General features: G+C 34.4%; 1 protein-coding gene across 1 annotated transcript in view; it reads right to left on the minus strand.

The window, feature by feature from the left end:
• Window positions 1–3,290: 3,290 nt before the first annotated feature.
• zc3h3 (zinc finger CCCH-type containing 3) overlaps window positions 3,291–21,921 on the minus strand; it is an 80,111-nt gene continuing 61,480 nt past the window's right edge. The window contains exons 5-10 of the mRNA XM_073852551.1: window positions 12,571–12,716; window positions 11,166–11,238; window positions 9,703–9,861; window positions 9,543–9,612; window positions 4,682–4,813; window positions 3,291–3,377 (exon numbers count right to left, since the gene is read on the minus strand). Coding sequence (XP_073708652.1) covers window positions 3,291–3,377; window positions 4,682–4,813; window positions 9,543–9,612; window positions 9,703–9,861; window positions 11,166–11,238; window positions 12,571–12,716 — 667 coding nt within the window. The remainder of the gene's footprint in view (window positions 3,378–4,681; window positions 4,814–9,542; window positions 9,613–9,702; window positions 9,862–11,165; window positions 11,239–12,570; window positions 12,717–21,921) is intronic.

Raw genomic sequence — 21,921 nt, forward strand, 5'->3', positions numbered from 1 at the left:
CATATGCATGTGCTCACCATGTTTTGTGAAGTTTTGAGCTTTCCTTTATGTTATATAGGATTTTGGATACATTTGGACAGGCCCCCATTCTAAAGGACTTCCTAAAGGGTAAATTTCAACATTTGTTTTTAATAATTATTGACCTAGAGAGTCCAGAGAATTGTGCTGAGCATTTTTTTTTCAGATAAAGAGAAAAAACTTATAGGACTAGTTCCCAAGCATTTTTTTTTTATACATATTCTCAATCATTCAACAAACGATTTGATTGACAGCAGTGGTTCTAGAAGCAAAGTTATCCAGAAAGTGGAGTTCTATCATATGACATGAATATCGTGTTTATTTGTGAAAAACTGCAATATACAATTGTTTACACCCTTAAAATAATGGGATATCGCTCCGCCAGTGGCCGATTTCACAGTTTTCACAGACTTTTGGGGCAGTGAGTCAGACAGGCCCACCGAGTAACGTTCCAGATGGCCTCCTTTAACCTTGTCAAATAGGTGCTCAAACTTCATCAGTAAATGGCAGCCATGTTTTTTTTGAGATGTCCTATAGACACCTGTGGTACTTTGGATCAAGACCATGCACAGCGATTTTCATGTTTATAGGACAAAGGGTTGCGTCAGTATAGTCATTTTTATGTTTTTTCCTCTATTATTACCAAGTGGCCAAGCTCCGCAATTTTTGTAATGTGACCTCAGATTGAGCTCTTACATAAGTTTGGCGAAGATATCTCATTCTGTTCAGAAGTTATGTGACAGTGAGTCGAAAGTTGAATTTGTTAATATGGCCAATGATCAGCTGTCTCCACATAAAACTTATCGTGAAGACCAAACCGTAAGTCGTAGGGACTTGAAACTTGGAGGGATGGTAGTACTCACACCGCTGACAATGTCACCCATGCTCACCCCAATAGGATTGATGAGGGTGCTACAGCGATCAAAAGTATGTAATCGCTTATAACTCCTAAACCGTGAGCCTGGCAAAATTTTCAGGTATTTTGGATTTTTGGAAAAACCTACTTTTGCAAGAACCTACTTTTGCAAACTAGTCCTAGGTTTCCGATCTAATCCAAAAACATTCTTGAATAGTGAATGTCAATAATTATCAAAAAAAGGTTCATCTTTCAACTCACTGTCACAAAAGGATTCCAAAACATTTGAAAGGGACAGCATGTCCTATAACTATATCTGAACAGAATGAGATATCTTCGCCAAACTTATGTAAGAGCTCAATCTGAGGTCACAGGACAAAAATTGCAGAGCTCGGTCACTTGGTAATAATAGAGGAATTCTTTTTATAGCAAAGAATATTGTTTTGTATTGTTTTTGCACTGTAAGAATCCTCTTAAAACTGTCATTACATCACACCAAGCATTTCAGAGTTTTTAGAAAGTTTTCAAAAGAAGAAAAAAGAAAAATAAATAAATTAAAAAAATTAAAAAAGGCCCAAAAAAGGCTGATCAGGCCCACTGTCAAATCTTTTTTAATGACATTTAATAAATGTTTAAAAAGGTTTTATGTTCAAAATTTCAAGTAGTCAAACTGTCCTTAAAGGGACAGTTCACCCAAAAATAAAAATTACCCCATGATTTACTCGCCCTCAAGCCATCCTAGCTGTATATGACTTTCTTCTTTCAGACAAATACAATTGGAGTTATATTAAAAAATGTCCTGGCTCTTCCAAGATGAAAGTAAATGGGTGTTGAGATTTTGAAGTCCAACAAAAGTAAAAGAAAAAAAAGAAGTACTCTTAGTAGCTCCTAAGTACACAGCTTAGGGGGGTTAATAAAGGCCTTCCGAAGTGAATCGATGCTTTTGTGTATAAAAAAATATCCATATTTTAAACTTTATAAACCGTAATCTCTAGCTTCCATTTATAGGACAAAGGGTTGCGTCAGTATAGTCATTTTATGTTTTTTCTTCTATTATTACCAAGTGGCCAAGCTCCGCAATTATTGTCCTGTGACCTCAGATTGAGCTCTTACATAAGTTTGGCGAAGATATCTCATTCTATTCAGAAGTTATAGGCATTTTACTAAAAGTGGCCTGTCCCTTTCAAATGTTTTGGAATAATTTTTTGTGACAGTGAGTCGAATGTTTACCTTTTTTTTTTGATAATTATTGATATTCACTATGCATCTTTCTGCACTTGTTTTTGAGTTTGATCGGGTGAAAAACCTAGGACTAGCTTGCAAAAGTAGGTTTTTCCAAAAATCCAACATAACTGAAAATTTTTCCAGGCTCACGGTTTAGGAGTTATGAGCGATTTCATACTTTTGATCACTGTAGCACCCTTATCAAGCCTATTGGGGTGAGCATGGGTGACATTGTCAGCGGTGTGAGTACTACCATCCCTCTAAGTTTCAAGTCTCTACGACTTACGGTTTGGTCTTCACGATCAGTATGTGGAGACAGCTGATCATTGGCCATTTTAACAAATTCAATTACAATAGGGCCAAAAATTAGTGCTCACACTCAGGCCATCCAAGAACGTGCAGTGGAGACTGACACGGAAGAGAAGAAATTGTTGAATTAAGTCATTATTTTTGTTTTGTTTGTGCACAAAAATATTCTCCTAGCTTTCAAAAAATTAATGTTGAACCACTGATGCCACATGGACTATTTTAACAGTAGTAGTAGTTGCATTGCTATCTATGGATCAGAAAGCTCTCAAATGTTTGAAGATGAACAACAGGGTTTGGAACAACATGAAGGTGAGTAATAATGACAGAATTTCCCTTTAAGCTAATACTTCTAAATTATAATATACTAAAGAATGTGACTAGCACAAGTCATTTATTCAAAGTAGATGAAAACAAGAATGTTATAGGTGCTACAACATGATTTGGGCTACACCTGTCTCATGTAAGCGAATGTTTGTATGCTCCTGTACGGCCTAATGAGACTGAGGGACAGGTGTGATGGGGGACAACAGAAGCATATGTGTGTGTGTGGGAGAGCTGTGGTGAGGATAGAGGTCACGGATGGGTTAGAACCTGCTAGATTTAGGACATACGAGGACACTTGGTAAATGTGGGTCATGTTGTCCTCTCTTGTTACTGCCCTCAATATGTCACTCACTCACAAACATGGAGAAAGCAAATGCATATGTCATAAGCACCCTGATGAAGGTTCAGATTAACATTAGGAACCTAGTCAAGTTCTAAGAGCTCTATTTAAAACTCTTGCAAAAAGTCATCACCAATAAATGGCATTCATTCATTAAGACCTATAAAACTGTCATCAACTGCAAAGTACTTTAATCCAACAAATGTTATGAATGTCAAACTACATGTTCACTAACATAATGAGGACCATAACAGCATCTATGTGGATGCAAGTAAAAGTGAGATAAATATTGTTGACAGTGATGACCTGAAAGTTAAACCACACGTGTTATGTGCCACACTCTAGTTGCGGTTGTTCTCTCTCTCCACATCAGCACCACAAAATTGAATGAGTACAATACAAGTGGGTACTTTTTTCAGGGTTGAAGAGCTAGGAACTTCATTTGGACAAATTTAAAAGCGATTTTCTCCATATTTTCAGTTTTTGCACCCTCAAATCACAGTTTTTCAAATAGTTCTATCTCTGCCAAATATTTTCTTATCCTAACAAACCATATATCAATGGGAAGCTTATTTGTTCAGCTTCAGATTATGTATAAATCTCAGTTTTAAAATATTTACCCTTATGACTGGTTTTGTGGTCCAAGTCACATTTATTCTTTATAAATGTCTTTTAATTCATTAATTTACCTTTTTATAGCAAAGAATATTGTACTGTATTGTAATGTAAGAAAACTCTTAAAACTGTCATTACATCGCACCAAGCATTTCAGAGTTTTTACAAAGTTTTCAAAAGAAAGAAAAAAGAAAAAAATATAAATAATTAAATATAAAACAAAAAGGCCCAAAAAAGGCTGATCAGGCCCACTGTCAAATCTTTATTTTATGACATTTAATAAATGTTTTAAAAGGTTTTATGTTCAAGATTTCAAGTAGTCAAACTGTCCTTAAAGGGACAGTCCCCCAAAAACGAAAATTCCCCTGTGATGTACTCGCCCTCAAGCCATCCTAGGTGTATATGACTTTCTTTTTCAGGCAAATACAATTGGAGTTATATTTAAAAATCCTGGCTTTTCCAAGCTTTATAATGGCAGTGAATGGGTGTTGAGATTTTAAAGCCCAACAAAAGTAAAAAAGCTGTACTCCACACAGCTTAGGGGGGGTTAAAGGCCTTTCGAAGTGAATTGATGCTTTTGTGTATGAAAATTATCCATATTTGAAACTTTATAAACCGTAATCTCTAGCTTCCGTTAACATAAGGTTCTTTTCCTCATTTGTCACTTCTGCTTTCATCAGAATATGGATAAATATGGATATTTTTCTTACACAAATGCATTGATTCACTTCAGAAGGCCATGTGGAGTACTTTTTATGATGAATGGAAGCACTTTATTGGACTTTAAAATATCAACACACATTCACTGCCATTATAAAGCTTGGAAGAGCCAATATAACTCTGATTGTAGTTGTCTGAAAGAAGAAAGTCATATAAACCTAGGATGGCTTGAGGATGAGTAAATCATGGGGCAATTTTCATTTTTGCGTAAACTATCCCTTTAAATGAATTCTTAATCGACATGTGTTTGCATAGAAATCATCAAACTGTCTTACCTTATCTCCCTGAGGGCAGTAGCCTCGGACAAAGTCTTTGCACACATCGGCTTTGCGAGACACATAAACATGGCTGTAGGGACAGCTACTGTTATTACAGATCCCCTTCAGAAAGTATAAGCAAACAGGCATCTATAAAGAAAAACAAAGCAATTTAGAGCTCGAAAACGACTTCATTAAATCTCAAGCCCTAAACAACAGAACCAAAGAAAACCTGAAAGAATAAGAGTAAGAGCAGTTACAATAAAGCTCAGGCTTTAAATTCACTTTCTAACAGATGTGTGTCGATATAAAGTAATTGATGGAAAACATAAGTGAGTTATACACATATGGCACCAGTACTGTATCACGTATCTATTGAAGTCCCTGTCAAAACACACATTTATCACACATTGTCTAATCAGTAATTATGTGCATGTGTCAATGGCACAGATTTGCACTGACTCCTCGTGAATATAATCTGCATGTATGAATAATCTGAACGTGACGGAGAGCTCTCCGGGCTTAAAATAGAATGTTAGGATCACGCACACGATGAGCAAGAGGGGGGCTGCTGACCTCTTAAGTGGAATCTCATTTCCATGGGGGTCATATCATTTCTGCTTAATTAACTGCAACAGAAATATTGACCCAAGAGGAGCGTCGTACCACCTGCATGATGTGTTTATGTGCAGGGGAGGGGAATTGACGCTAGCCACGACTGGGGTGAAGGGGTTTGGGGGGGTTGGGTTGGGGGTCTTGTTTCTCAGTTATTTGGAGGGGGAACTGGATCGTTTTCAATTGCAGGCGTGAACTCAAGCCATGCTTCATGGCATATACACGGATGACACAGGGTGCGGGGTTAAATTGAGCCCCAAGGCTGTGGAGGAACAGGAGAAGGGGGGCTTATGGGGTTGGGACTAGCAGGTGGGCCTGCACTGCGATGAGGTGGCTCTGCTCCTTTAAAACAAGCGGACAGCTGGTCTTGTGGTGAACTGGAGGGGTAGAGGGTGACGACTGTCACAGGTGCAGTGATTCGGTGTGTTTGTATGTGGAGGGGGGTATTGGTCGAGTAGGGCCTTGGACAGAACACAAGCAAAAGTCTGAACAAGTGTTAGAGTGGAGCAGAGAGAAAGTATGTGTGTTTTACAGAAAGTGAACGCTCTCAGTGGGGCTTTTTCTCTGTCAAACAAACAATGGAGAAGGATGTGTGGGGACAGTGTCTTACTGAACCACTTCTATTCCTGTCATTTATACACCTCTTTATTTATCACTCCTGCTGTCATAAATAATGCATTATTCCTGTGTTACTTTCGAATTATACTAGCACGGTTTTAAAGCCCCAATATGTGACCCTGGACCACAAAACCAGTCTTAGACAGCACAGGTATATTTGTAACAGTATACAAAAATACACTGTACGGGTCAAACTTATCAATGTTTCTTTTATGCCAAAAACCACGAGGATATTAAGTAAAGATCATGTTCCATGAAGATATTTTGTAAATTTCCTACCATAAATATATCAACTTAATTTTTGATTAGTAATATGCATTCCTAAGAACTTCATTTGGACAACTATTAAGGCAATTTTCTCAATATTTAGATTTTTTTTTGCACCCGCACCCCATTCATCAATGGAAAGCTTATTATTTACCTTTAATATGATGTATAAATATCAAAAATGGACCCTTATGACTGGTTTTGTGTTCTGCTTCACAACAAGAAAATAAAAGTTAAGAAAGCATCTGATCACAGCAATGTGGATATGGTTGCACGAGCTCTGCAATTCACACTCTAATCAAATCACGTCATGTTTATTTATACAACACTTAATACAACATATTGCTTTAAAGCAAGCAGCTTTACAGTATTAAACTGAAAGGAGGTTGAACTGGACTGAATGAGTAGTTATCTAAAAAACAGGCAAGGATTTGTAGAAATTGGTGAACATAAATCTACATACACGAACTTGTGGTGTACCACAGGGATTGGTCTTCGGTCCGAAACTTTATAATTTATATCAATGCCATGTGAGTATCAAATATACAAAAATTTGCAAGCAAGCTTATCTTTACATAAGCGCTACATGTGCAGAATCTAGCTAATGCATTATTTAAAATGAACTGTATATTGATTATAGATATTTTATTAGATTTTAAAGATTTTATTTTCAGGCCTGAAAAACAATGATATTTCTGGTTTATTTGGATATTTGGTTTTTTGAAAGTTGACATTTCACTCTCTGTGGATATAGTTTTCATGTCTGTAAGGCAAGTATACACAGAGTTTCGAAGTTTCACGCTCAAGTTCACAGAGACCGAGACAACAGAAAGTGCATCCTCCTTGCTTTAATTATGAGTGCACACAAATAAGCCAAGTCTTTACAGATTCTAAAAAGATGTATTACTTTTATCTGTATGACCAAAAATGAATTCTTTTCCAGGTTAACATTAGATTGAACGGTCATGTAAAGTTGCTACTACTTACATATTTTAGATGAAAAGTCATATTTGATAGGAGCATTTGGATGGCCTGCCTAATGTACTATATTACCACATAGACCAGCCCTTAATCACCTGTCCGTTACGGACTGTGTGACTTCGCCACTTCCTGTGAATTTTTTTTTCTGCGACTAATAAAATTTTGGTCAACCAAGCCTTTTCTCGTTGACTAACGGTTAGTCTACTATTAGGGGGCAGTCCTAGATATTTCCATGTTTTCCATGATCATGGGAAACCCTAAAGAAAACTTTGCAAATTTAGTGGACCATGTTATTAAATGTTATCACTTTTTACTGAACTAAGCAAATACTGATTATGACAAATATTTTAAATGGTGGACACTTACATGAGATACAGGTTTCTGACTATTTTACTCATGAGGAGCCTACATACAGGTGGTACCTCTTCATCCTGGCTGCCATATTAAGATGACAAGATCACTTATCTTAGCAACCCTGCTATTGTCAGACACTTTTGATTGCAAAATGCATTGCATGTCTACAATGCATTCTGCAACCAAAAATATCTGACAGCAGTTCTGCAAATACCTCTATAATGGTATTGAACACTAAATGGGTTAACAAGGTGAGGAGGCAGCCTTTGAAACCAAAGAATCAAGACCATGAAAAATATGACCATGCACATATGCGTATGTCTGAGGTAAGTAATGAGATCGTAATGTTCACTTCGGGAGAATCTAGACTATATGATGGGTCACATGTTGCGTCAATACTGATCCCATCTCCACCTGTCTCCATGACGGCAATGCCTAGGCAAAGACCTCGAAGTATGTAACTCTGGAATCTAGTGGGATTGCCTCACAGATATTGAGACTGTAACACACCATCATAACCTGAGAGAGGAAGCTAAGAACCTGCCATACTATCTTTAATTATCACCCCACAGGCCAGCAAGCCCTGACAGTAACCTGATACTACCACATATGGCCAGTCATGACTTATGTTAAGATTCTTATGGCTTTATGCATAAATCCAACTGTCAATACTGCCCTACAAAGATAAAATACAGTAGCTACACATTTTATGTTTGAGTTATGACTGAAATTGTGTATCTTCGTTTATGATCTGCCCTGTGACTGACGAATTTAGTTCAACTATGTTTAAATTCAGAGAAAACAATTATAAAAATCAATATTAACTCAAACAAAATTTACTCACAACTTTGAAGCAGCAGTTGTGTTGATTTTATATGTAAACACGCTAGATGGTTGACTTTGACACTTTTTGTTATCTTGTTCAGTTTTTGAACACATTTTGTACATACAGCTCATTAGAATGCTTAAAGGAGAACTCCGGTGTGATATTGACCTAAAGTGTATTGAATAGGTATCGAGTGATATCGAGTGTGAACGTACCTTGCATATCTCATCTCGTCTTGTCCACTGCAGTCCGAAATCTGGGGTCAGTTAGCCGATGCTCACAACAGGTTGTCAATGAGAGTCAATAGGGCATCGAAGACGCCATGTAAATAAATCACTGTTTTATGCCATTTACGAGGCACAAAGTAGCTCCACACTTCATTGGTAGACTTCCAAGGGCCCTGACATTTAAAACGAGACATTGAGAACTCAGAAAAAGCACCGGTAGTTTATTTACGAGAAGATTTATACAGACAGTAACTGCAAGAAGTTCAGCGGTCGCCGCCATCTTGAATCTAGTCACGATAAGTCGAGTGACGAGCAGGAAGGAAACTACAACCTGATAAGTTCCTTCCTGCTCGACACTCGACTTATCGTGACTAAATTCAAGACGACGGCGGCCGCTAAACTTCTTGTAGTTACTGTCTGTATAAATCTTCTCGTAAATAAACTACCGGTGCTTTTTCTGAGTTCTCAATGTCTCGTTTTAAATGTCAGGGCCCTTGGAAGTCTACCAATGAAGTGTGGCGCTACTTTGTGCCTCGTAAATGGCATAAAACAGTGATTTATTTACATGGCTACTTCGATGCCCTATTGACTCTCATTGACAACCTGTTGTGAGCATCGGCTAACTGACCACAGATTTCAGACTGCAGTGGACAAGACGAGATGAGATATGCAAGGTACGTTCACACTCGGTATCATGATTCATTACACTTTAGGTCAATATCACACCGGACTTCTCCTTTAAAGGGATAGTTCACCCAGAAATGAAAATTCTGTCATTAATTTTTCACCCTCATATTGTTCCAAACCCAGATATTTTCATTTGTGTTCTGAAGATGTATGAAGGTCTTACTGGTTTGGAACAACATGAGGGTGAGTAATTAATGACTGGATTTGAAATTTTGGGTGAACTATCCCTTTAAATAAAATTTTTATGCTTTTGATTGAAGAAATGTACAAATGAGTACCTTTACAAATGACCCTAAAAACGCACCTTCTCTTTGGCTACTTTATGCGAGAAAGGACAAGTCCCATCTGTCTGCTTGCATGTGCCTCGGAGAAACCTGCCAAAAACCAATCAAGATTTTAATTTGCAAGTCAGCTTGCAAAGTATTAAACATTTTGTATAATGTGAAAGTGCAGATACTCAGTACCTGGTGCAGACGGCCACTTTGTCAGGGTCATGGATGTAGGGGCAAGCGTCGCCATGGTTACACTTGCCGAATCGGTTATAATACATGCAGTACTGCTTGGCCTTCTGTTTCTTCTGCCGGGCTTGTCGTATTATAGCTAAACTCTTCTGAACAGCACGACTGATACACATAGAAAAAAAAAAAATTATCGCAAAACCAGTAAACAAATTGACGATCATACAGTTGAGGTCCAAAGTTTACATCCCTATTTCATCTGCAAAATCATACAAAATGCATGTTACTGTTTATTTAGTACTAAACTGAATAAGATATTTCATATAAACGATGTTTACATATAGTCCCCAAGAGAAAATAATAGTTTACTCTATAAAAATGACCTCGTTCAAAGGTTATAAGATCCGTCTTTTCACACTAAAGACAACTGAGGGACTCATATAAAACTATTACAGAAGGTTTAAACGCTCACTGATGCTTCAGAAGGAAAAATTATGCATTAAGAGCCGGGGGTGAAAACTTTTTGAATTTGAAGATTAGGGTAAATGTAACTGTCTTCTGGGAATCTTCTGTAGCTTCTGAAGGGCAGTACTAAATAAAAAAAATATGATATTTAGGCAATAAGAAAAATTTACCTCCATTCTGTTCAAATGTTTTCACTCCCACCTCTTAATGCATGTTTTTTCCTTCTGGAGCATTAGTGAGTGTTTGAACCTTCTGTGGTAGTTGCATATGAGTCCCTCAGCTGTCCTCAGTGTGAAAATCTAGATCTCAAAATCAGAGTCATTGTTGGAAAGGGTTCAAACACACAAAAATGCTGGAAAACCAAAGAATTTGTGGGACCTGAAGGACTTTTCTAAAGAGCAGAAGACAGTTTAACTGTTCAGGACAAACAAGGGACTCATGAGCAACTATCACTAAACAAAAAAAAAAAAAAAAAAAAAAACACAGCTGTGGATTATTTAGATAACACAGTATTAAGAACCAAGGGGATGTAAACCTTTGAACAGGATCATTTTAATAAATTCAGCTATTATTCTCTCTTATGAACTGTATGTAAACATCTTCGGAAACACAGATTTAGATATTTTTGATTAAATCCGAGAGCTTTCTGACCCTGCATAGAAAATCAAAACATTCAAATGACCCAGAAAGGTAGTAAAATAGTCCTTGAAATAGATGCGACATCAGTGGATCAACCTTAATTTTATAAAGCTTCGAGATTACTTTTTGTGTGCAAAGTACGACAGTGCTTCCTAACATTACGGTTGAATCACTGATGTCACATGAACTTTTTTAACAATGTCCTTACTACCTTTCTGGGCCTTGAACGTGTCAGCTGAGTAACTCTCTATGCAGGGTCAGAAAAGCTTAGATTTCATCAAAATATCTTAATTTCCAATGATGAACGAAGGTCTTATGGGTTTGGAACAACATGACCATCTATAAACATGTATTACAATACTAACCTGGCTACATAACGTGTGGCTGATGTTCTTCCCTGATTACCAGCTGAGGAAACATACGGATTGTACCACTCTCCTGTAGTATGGACAGAGAAAGAAAATGATAGAAGATGACTCATTACACATCAAAAGATCAAAGATTACAAACCATTTTGTGGAGGTGTATGACTTTCTTCTATGAAACACAAGAAGGTTTAGCAGTGAATAACAACAGATTTCCATTTGTTTGTCACACAAAACATTTATTTATTTTCATGATGGTTTTGTAATATTTTTATAGTACGTGTAAGCCATTCTTGAAACTTGACTGTCCCTGGTCACTTAATACTTTCAATGTATGAATAAAAATAGCAGCGTGAACATTACACTAAACATCTCTTTCTGTTTTTTACAGACAAAATTCTTTGGTTTTGCTTTTGGTTTGGATTGGATTGAAATGAAGATAAAGAAATAATAACCTAATTATAATTGTTAGATGAACTATTCCTTTAAAAAAACATCAGCTTAACCCAAAATAAAAAAAACAATCAGCTTTAGCAAATATAAAGTATTGTATCAAGCCTTTGAAGTGGCTTGAAATGAGCTGTAGACCAGTGCTTGTTTGTTCCTCGTCTCATCCAAGCATATTTATTTATAACAAGCCAGACTAATAGCATGTAATTAAAGGTCATCACGTTCATTGGTAGTGACGGAGGCAGCAAGTACAACTAAGACAAGATGCCATGCTGTTTATTTATATGTCAGGGTCCATCAACCACAGCCAAATGGCAATCTGAGAGAGAGAGAAGTAGATACAAACACTGTACTCTATGCAGCACTAAGTAAAAGAGCAATGAGGCCAGAGCGCAAGGAATTTAGGATCCGACTGCATGTGAGAAATGGCTCGCTGGTTATGTGGAATTCAATTGTGAAGTCCATGTGAAAAAGTGAATGAGAGATTGAGTCTGTGTATATTAACTGTACCAGACTTGTGTGTGGTGAAACCATAGTTGGGGAGATCATAAATAGATGAATTGTGTGTTTGTGTGGAACTCCTGTCACAGAGCAGGGGCTGATCTTTAATTTCACTTCTGACTAGGGCTTTAGGGTTTAATCTGGGCTGTTCACGATCTCTCACATTCTCTCTGTGTCTCTCTCTCTCTCAACCTGTAGCCAGTGACAGATGACAGCTTTATTATTTCAGAAGGCGACCTGTAGACCCCTTCCACTGGAGTGATAATCTGGACTGTGTACTTATAGACGAGTGATATTTACTGACCCTTCAAAACCCACAAAACCACAACTGCAGTACCTCCAGGGCACATATTTATGTAAACAAACTGTGGCCAACACACAATTCAAATCTCATTTTAGTGCTTAGAAAATTTGCTAACTGGTCAAGCAATGTATATCTCTGCAAAATGGTTACCTTGTCTACTGTTAGGTGTGCAGGTGGTTTGAGTGCGAGAGAGCTTATTGGCTGAAACTCTGTATAATGCTCCGCCTATCCATCTCATGCTTCGCCCCCTCCACTGCCTTTCTGAAGTTGTCCTTAGTCGATTCTGCAGGAGGATTCTGAAAAATTGCAAAAAGGCAACAACAAATTATATTAACATTTAAACACCAATTATAATCAAATTCTAATATGTGACCCTGGACCACAAAACCAGTCTTAAGTATCAAAGGTATATTTGTAGCAATAGCCAGAAATATATTGTATGGGTCAAAATTATAAATTTTTTAAATGTGAAAAAAAAAATTAGGATATTAAGTAAAGATCATGTTCCATTAAGATATTGTATCAAAACTTACTTTTTGATTAGTAATATGCATTGCTAAGAACTTAATTTGGACAACTTTGGGCGATTTCCCCAATATTTTAATTTTTTTGCACCCTCAGAATCTAGATTTTCATACAGTTGTATCTCGGCCAAATATTGTCCTATCATACATCAGTGGAAAGCTTATTATTTATGTATAAATCTCAGTTTCAAACAATTGGCCCTTATGACTGGTTTATTGTCCAGGGTAACATATATACAATGGTTCTTTCTGGTCCTCAAATCTGATTGGCTGAGAGGAGGGTGATATTCTAGTGATAACAGAACTCCAACCGTTTCACCTTTTGTATCACTCCACTTGCACTATTTCTCACAGGGAGTGTCATGGCGGACAGCCAAATGAACCATTATTTTCTAAACTACACTGTTTTTGTGTCACGGACTGTAGTTAAACGGTCAAACTGAGATTTGAATCCAAGTTTTTTTTAACACACTTCTTGTTGTTTCTTATGTACTTACAGACTTGTGCTGTTGAACTGTTGTCTAAACACAAAATATCTAAAATACAGAATATAAATATATCTACAGTCACTTTTGATCAATTTAATGTATATTTGCATATTTGAAAAGTAGTGTATAACATAACTAACTTTTCAAATTAACTTTGTTTTTATTACATTATAAGATTCTGCCTTTGTTTACATTTATTTGGTTTGCATCACATCACATTTTTGAATGTGAGCAGTAAAGCAGCTATTCTTTTTTTTCCCCTCTTACTGTCCCTTCTTCAACACCCCTTTCCAATCTCATCCTCACCTTCCTAAACATACCCACTCTCACGCTCTCTCTCTCTATCTCTCTCTCTCTTACTCCTGGCTCCTGTGTCACAGCACTCTGGTAAATTGCTCCTTTAATGGAGGGGACGGCCGTGTGGAAATGGAGAGAATTGAAAAGAGGAGGAAATCATTGAGATAATTGCCAGGGCATGAGGCCAGAGCAGAGAGACTGCCCCCCAAACATACTCCTTGATGCTTCCTCTCCTTCTTAAGCACACACACACACACACACACACACACACACACACACACACACACACACACACACACACACACACACACACAGGACACATCTCTCACATTATCATTTACTACAAAATTTTTGTGCAAAAATGGACAGAAATACATTTAATGGCTTCAAACCTATAAATGTGAATCGCTTCTAAAAATAGCTGAAAGTGTGCATAATAAAAATTCAATAAGACATATTCACTGCTACACATGGAGAACAGCAGTTCTGTCAATTATCATACTCTGTATTATAGACCAAATGCCATATAGTCTATTCCACCTTTCAAAGTATATATTTAAGACTGATTGTGGGGGAAGTTGTGTGTGAAGTAGTGTATGAGAGTAGCTACTCTGTATTAGGAGACATGAACTTTAGTACAAAACGTTTCAAGAGCCCCACAGCAAATCACCTCCAACATCAATCTACACCCAATACAAGAGCTTCAACTACACAATCTATTGCCTCGGCCAATATGTCCAACCCCAGCCCACACATACAGCACAGCATCAACATTGAGTCTGAGCACTCCTACACACACAGAAAGTATCACTGGCTTCAATACAAACACACATTGATAACCAAAAGGCCCCATGAACTGCCATGTAATAGTACTCTTAATGGATGCTAATTAGATTTTTAAATAACATTTTGATGATCATATTTGATGATAAAATATTCATTTTTGGGTGAACTAACAATAATGCATTTCACTGGAATATACAGTGCCTTATGAAAGTATTTATAACCCTTAATTTTTTCACATTTTATGTTGCTGCCTTACGAAATCAGACATCAGAAGATTGCAGAGAACGGTTTGGACTGTCGAGAGGATTATTGGTGCTCCCCTGTCCACCCTTCAAGAACTATATACATCCAGAGTGGGGAAAAGAGCTCAGAAAATCACTCTGGACCCCTCACATCCAAGCCATCCCCTCTTTTGAACTCTTATCATCTGGCCGGCGCTACAGAGCCCTAAATTTCAGGACAACCAGGCACATGAACAGTTTTTTCCACCAGGCAATCCACCTTATGAACAGTTAAAATGTTCCTCCCATTGTGCAATAAAAATGTGTGCAATAATAATACATCCCTGCATTCCATTCTATCATCTATAGCACAACGGTACATGCCACTTATTTATTTCCCAATTTATTTTTACAAATTATTATTATTATGATTTTATTTATTTATTTTTTGTCTATTTATATTTACATATGTGACCCTGGACCACAAAACCAGTCTTAAGTCGCTGGGGTATATTTGTAGCAATAGCCAAAAATACATTGCATGGGTCAAAATTTTTGATTTTTCTTTTATGCCAAAAATCATTAAGAAATTAAGTAAAGTTCATGTTCCATGAAGATTTTTTGTAAAATTCCTACTGTAAACATATCAAAATGTAATTTTTGATTTGTAATATGCATTGTTAAGAACCTAATTTGGACAACTTTAAAGGTGATTTTCTCAGTCTTTTTGATTTTTTTGCATCCTCAGATTTCTGATTTCAAATAGATGTATCTCAGTCAAATATTGTCCTATCCTAATAAACCATACATTAATAGAAAGCTTATTTATTGAGCTTTCATGTGATGTATAAATCTCAGTTTTGTCAAATTTAACCTTATGACTGGTTTTGTGGTCCAAGGTCACATATGTGTATTTTCGTATTCTCATCTTATTTTTATTGTCTGTGTGTTGTTGTTGCCTTTGTATACTGGAAGCTAATGACACTGAAACAAATTCCTTGTATGCGCAAGCATACTTGGCAATAAAGCTTTCTGATTCTGATTAAACTGCTTTAAATTACTTTTTGCCCCACAGCAATCTACACTCTATACTCTATAATGGCAAAGCAAAAACCAGGTTTTTAACATCTTTGCAAATGTAGTAAAAAAATAAAAAAATGTAAATGATTCCATTGCATAAGTATTCACCCCCTCATCTGTTACAGATGAAATTTACCTCAGGAGCACTCATATTGCTTGTAGATGTTACTACACTTTGAGTGAAGTTAACCTGTGGCAAATTCAATTGAATGGGTATGATTTGGAAAGGCACACACGTCTTAATAAAAGGTCTAATAGCTGAAAATGCATATCAGAGGAAAAAAAAAAACAAGCAGTAAAAAAAAAAAAAAAAACTACCTGTAGAGCTCAGAAACAGAATTGCGTCAAGTCACACATCTGGAGAAGAGTTTAGAAAAAATTCTGCTGCATTGAATGGTTCACAGCAGCATGTAGCCTCCGTTACCCTTAATGGAAGAAGTTTGAAACAACCATGACTAGGGCTGGGCGATTAATCGAAAAATAATCGAAATCGACATTCAGAACCTATAATCGATCAAATGTTTCCAGGTCGATTATTTCGATTACTTTCCCTTTAAAAACAGTACCGCGTGTGGAGTCACGTGACCCCGCTCCGTTACATTACGTTATTCCGCCGACATGTCCATGGAGAGCTTAAAAAATGTACAGGATATACAAGAGTAATTTTGTTTAGAAGACAGTGCTTATTTTCTACTTTGAAAGTGCATTTTTGGTTTTCGGCCGAAAGACTTTTATCACCGAAACAACACGGCCGAAACAGTATGTTGACACAAACAGAAACCGCAGCCTGCACGTGCTTGTCTGAAGCAACACGTCTGCGGTGTGGACGTATGGAAAGACCCACGGATAGCGATTTGCAAAACTTGTTTTGCCGAAATTTCCAGAGGGGTTGTGTCTGCAGTCGTGCGTGCAGTGATAAGAGCAGAGATCGAGACAAGATGTAGCTTTCAGTGAGTGAAAAACATTAGCTTTACGTTGGTGTTACGTCACAATATTTTAAAGATATGTCTTTTCATACTGTATTTTTATTAATATTTATGTTTTAAACCATGGAGGTGAGCCAATGGATATCACACAAGCAACGTGAAAACTGCGCAATGTTAAAATGAAAGTGAAAACTGATTTTCAGCATCTGACGTGCATTCTCTCAGAGACAATGAGAGACGATTATACTTCATATGCTGATATTAATTTAGTCCCCTAATATTTTCCTTGTGCCCTGAATATGGTGGGAAACGTATAAAAAGAAACGTATATTGTGCAAGGTTTGTTTCAGAAAATCGGTTCTTGAAATAAAGCTCTTAATTTTAATTGAAAACTGCAGTGTTATTAGGGGTTATAAAAGTCTGAATTATGATTTCAGGTGGTCTTAAATGTGGGGACTGAAAGACAAGAAATGATGAAACTTCAAAAGGCTATCCATTGAATAAATCTGAGCGCCCCAGGTGAAAAAAAAATATACTTAAATGCAATTAAAATACACTTAAATACCCGCAAATACATTTTTAGTACATTGTTTTTTTGTGTGTTAAATAAAAGTTTGATGGTTATACACTATAAATTTACTAATTAAAAGTATGTTTATACTTCAGTAGGACTTTAGTACACTTGACAAAAGTATACTAAATACCAGTAATACTTAAATATTTTTTTAGTGTACTACAATAAAGTACACTACAGAAAAAACATCCAAAAGAGTTTTATTAGTGTGTTTTTCAAAAGTGTGCTTTAAATGCTTTAAACATTAGTTGATTTTTAGTACACTGTTTACATACTAATCTTGAGTTTAAAATAAGTTAATATATAAAAAATCTATTAGTAATGTATTGTAGTAGAAGTACATTTTCCCAAAAGTTGTACTTAAGTACACTTAATATGAATGCATTATTATCACTAACACTTAAATTGATTTTGAGTGTGGTCATTTTAAGTTTGCATTAAATTGATTTTATTAAAAATCTATTAGTAATGTATTGTAGTAGAAGTACATTTTCTCAAAAGTTGTACTTAAGTACACTTAATGTGAATGCATTATAATCACTAACACTTAAATTGATTTTGAGTGTGGTAATTTTAAGTTTACATTAAATTGATTTTATTAAAAATCTATTAATAATGTACTGTAGTAGAAGTACATTTTCCCAAAAGTTGTACTTAAGTACACTTAATGTGAATGCATTATTATCACTAACACTTAAATTGATTTTGAGTGTGGTAATTTTAAGTTTACATTAAATTGATTTTATTAAAAATCTATTAGTAATGTATTGTAGTAGAAGTACATTTTCTCAAAAGTTGTACTTAAGTACACTTAATATGAATGCATTATTAGCACTAACACTTAAACTGATTTTGAGTGTGGTAATTTTAAGTTTACATTAAATTGATTTTATTAAAAATCTATTAGTAATGTACTGTAGTAGAAGTACATTTTCCCAAAAGTTGTACTTAAGTACACTTAATGTGAATGCATTATTATCACTAACACTTAAATTGATTTTGAGTGTGGTAATTTTAAGTTTACATTAAATTGATTTTATTAAAAATCTATTAGTAATGTACTGTAGTAGAAGTACATTTTCCCAAAAGTTGTACTTAAGAACACTTAATGTGAATGCATTATTATCACTAACACTTAAATTGATTTTGAGTGTGGTAATTCTCCCAGGTTAAAAAAAGTGCACTAAAATACACTTTATTTAAGTATACTTAGTACACTTTTCAGTAATGTACTAAAAGTACTCTATTTTCGCACACTAATTTTGTACTTATTGTACTAAAAAATAGTATTAAGTATATGTTAAGATAAACTTAATACCATCTAAGTGTACTCAACTGTGCTATTTTGAGACACCATGAAATTGAACTAAAATGTGCTTTTAACATACTATATCTGTTTAAAAAAAATATATTTAGTTACAACTAGAAATACACTTGAACCCTACTTTTGAACATTTATAAATATATTTATGACTAATTTAAAGTATAGCAATAATATATTAAAAGAATATACAAAGTGTGAAAAAAGTGTGCTAAAATACAATTTAAGTACACTTAGTGCACTTCCCTAATGTACTTAAAGTGCTCTATTTTCGGCCACTAATTTTGTACTCTATATACTAAAAGTTATTCTTAAGTATATGTTAAGATAAACTTAAGATCATCTAAGTGTACTCAACTGTGCTATTTTGAGACACCATGAAGATGAACTAAAATGTGCTTTTTACATACTATCTCAGCATTTCCAAAAAATGTATTTTGTTACCACTTCTAATAGGATTGAAACATATTTCATAAACCTTTAAATATACTAATTATACATAAAAAATAAACTTACTGATTATTTAAAATACATGAATAATATATAACAAATGTATACAAAGCGTATTTATAATGTATTGCCCAGATATTTTTATCAATAAAAAATACACTTGTTGATTATTTAAAATACATAAATATATAACAAATGTATGCAAGGCGTATTTATAATGTGTTTCCCACATATTTTTATTACAAAAAAATACACTTGTTGATTATTTAAAATACATGAATAATATATAATAAATGTATACAAAGCATATTTATAATGTATTGCCCACATATGTTTAATAATAAAAAATACACTTCTTAATTATTTAAAATACATGAATAATATATGATAAATGTATACAAAGTGTATGTCACGCCCTTGGACTGTTTGTCTTGGTTTTTCCCAGTGTTTCCCCCATTGGACTGTCTGTTTGGTTTCTCCCATGCCCTTTTTTGGTCTTCCTGCTCATTAGTGTGATCCCCTCCACCTGTTGTTGTAATTATCTCCCCTTTATAAGTTTGTTTGATTTCCTTGTTTCTTTGTCCGGCTACAAGCGTTACACTTATGTTCCTTCGTTGTGTGCACGTCTTCTCCCGCCATTCCTGTCTGTTGTTACTCTGCCTGAGGATTTATTGAAGACTTTTTATTGAAGACGTTATTTTTTGCTTTCCTACACGTTTCGTGACAACGTATTTATAATGTATTGCCCATACATTTTTATTCATTATAATACACTTATTAATTAATTAAAATATATCAATTATATATAATAAATTTATTCAAAGCGTAATTATAATGTCTTGCCCACATATTTTTATTAATAAAAAATACATTATAAATACGCTATGTATACATTTATTATATATTATTCATGTATTTTAAATAATCATCAAGTGTATTTTTTATTAATAAAAATATTTGGGCAATACATTATAAATATGCTTTGTATAAATTTGTCATATATTATTCATGTATTTTAAATAATCATCAAGTGTATTTTTTATTAATAAAAATATTTGGGCAATACATTATAAATACGCTTTGTATACATTTGTCATATATTATTCATGTATTTTAAATAATCATCAAGTGTATTTTTTATTAATAAAAATATTTGGGCAATACATTATAAATACGCTTTGTATACATTTGTCATATATTATTCATGTATATTAAATAATCATCAAGTGTATTTTTATTAATAAAAATATTTGGGCAATACATTATAAATACACTTTGTATACATTTGTCATATATTATTCATGTATTTTAAATAATCAACAAATGTATTTTTTATTAATGAATATATGTGGCCAATACATTATAAATACGCTTTGTATACATTTTTTATATATTATTCATGTATTTTAAATAATTAATAAGTGTATTTTTTATTAATAAAAAACATGTGGGCAATACATTATAAATACGCCTTGTATACATTTGTTATATATTATTATTGTATTTTAAATAATCAGTAAGTTTATTTTTTATGTATAATAAGTATATTTAAAGGTTTATGAAATATGTTTCAAATGTATTATAAGTGGTAACAAAATACATTTTTGGAAATGCTGAGATAGTATGTTAAAAGCACGTTTTAGTTCATCTTCATGGTGTCTCAAAATAGCACAGTTGAGTACACTTAGATGATCTTAAGTTTATCTTAAGGAGTACTTAAGAATAACTTTTAGTATATTAAGTACAAAATCAGTGCCCGAAAATAGAGCACTTTAAGTACATTAAGGGAAGTGCACTAAGTGTACTTAAATTGTATTTTAGCACACTTTTTTCACATTTTGAATATTCTTTTAATATATTACTATTATACTTTAAATTAGTCTTAAATATATTTATAAATGTTTAAAAATAGGGTTCAAGTGTGTTTCTAGTTTTAACTAAATATATTTTTTAAAATACAGATATAGTATGTTAAAAGCACATTTTAGTTCAATTTCAGGGTGTCTCAAAATAGCACAGTTGAGTACACTTAGATGGTATTAAGTTTATCTTAACATATACTTAATACTATCTTTTAGTACATTAAGTACAAAATTAGTGTGCGAAAATAGAGCACTTTTAGTACATTACTGAAAAGTGTACTAAGTATACTTAAATAAAGTGCATTTTAGTGCACTTTTTTTTTACCTGGGGCTGCACGTTTCAAAGTCATTTGTTGCGCTGCTTTGTATACCAGTCTGACAGCGCCTCCTGCTGGAAGAGAAACGCGTAGTCTTGTAAATGTGAATTTTTTTACAGTCTATGATGTGATGGATACAGAAGATAATGTTATAAAAATTTAAACAATTTAAACAAAGGCAGTAAAATATATGTATATGTCAAGTAATAAAATACTTGATTGATGATAATAATTGTTTAAATTAATATAATTGATTTATTCTTTGAAACTTTAATATTAATGTATGCAATTGCAATGCCTTGAGTCTAGTAAGATTAGTACACAGTCATAGCCATAAATGGAATGGTACTAATAATTGGCATAATTCTTTCGGTGTTTCGGTTTTCGGCCTTGGTTTCCTCTTTTTCGGTTTTCGGTTTCGGCCAAGAATTTTCATTTCGGTGCATCCCTACTTGTCAGTGAACTATGAGGGCAAAAAAATAAATATTATATAAATATAATTAAATATAATTTTATTAATAAATAAAATAATCGTTCATTAATCGTAATCGAGTTAAAATGTTCAATTAATCGAGATTTTGATTTTAGGCCAAATCGCCCAGCCCTAACCATGACTCAAACTAAGCAGCTTCGCTGTTGGGCTGTTTTTGAACAG

The sequence above is a fragment of the Garra rufa genome, chromosome 12, assembly GCF_049309525.1.
Source record: "Garra rufa chromosome 12, GarRuf1.0, whole genome shotgun sequence".
In the NCBI taxonomy this organism is placed as follows: Eukaryota; Metazoa; Chordata; class Actinopteri; order Cypriniformes; family Cyprinidae; genus Garra; species Garra rufa.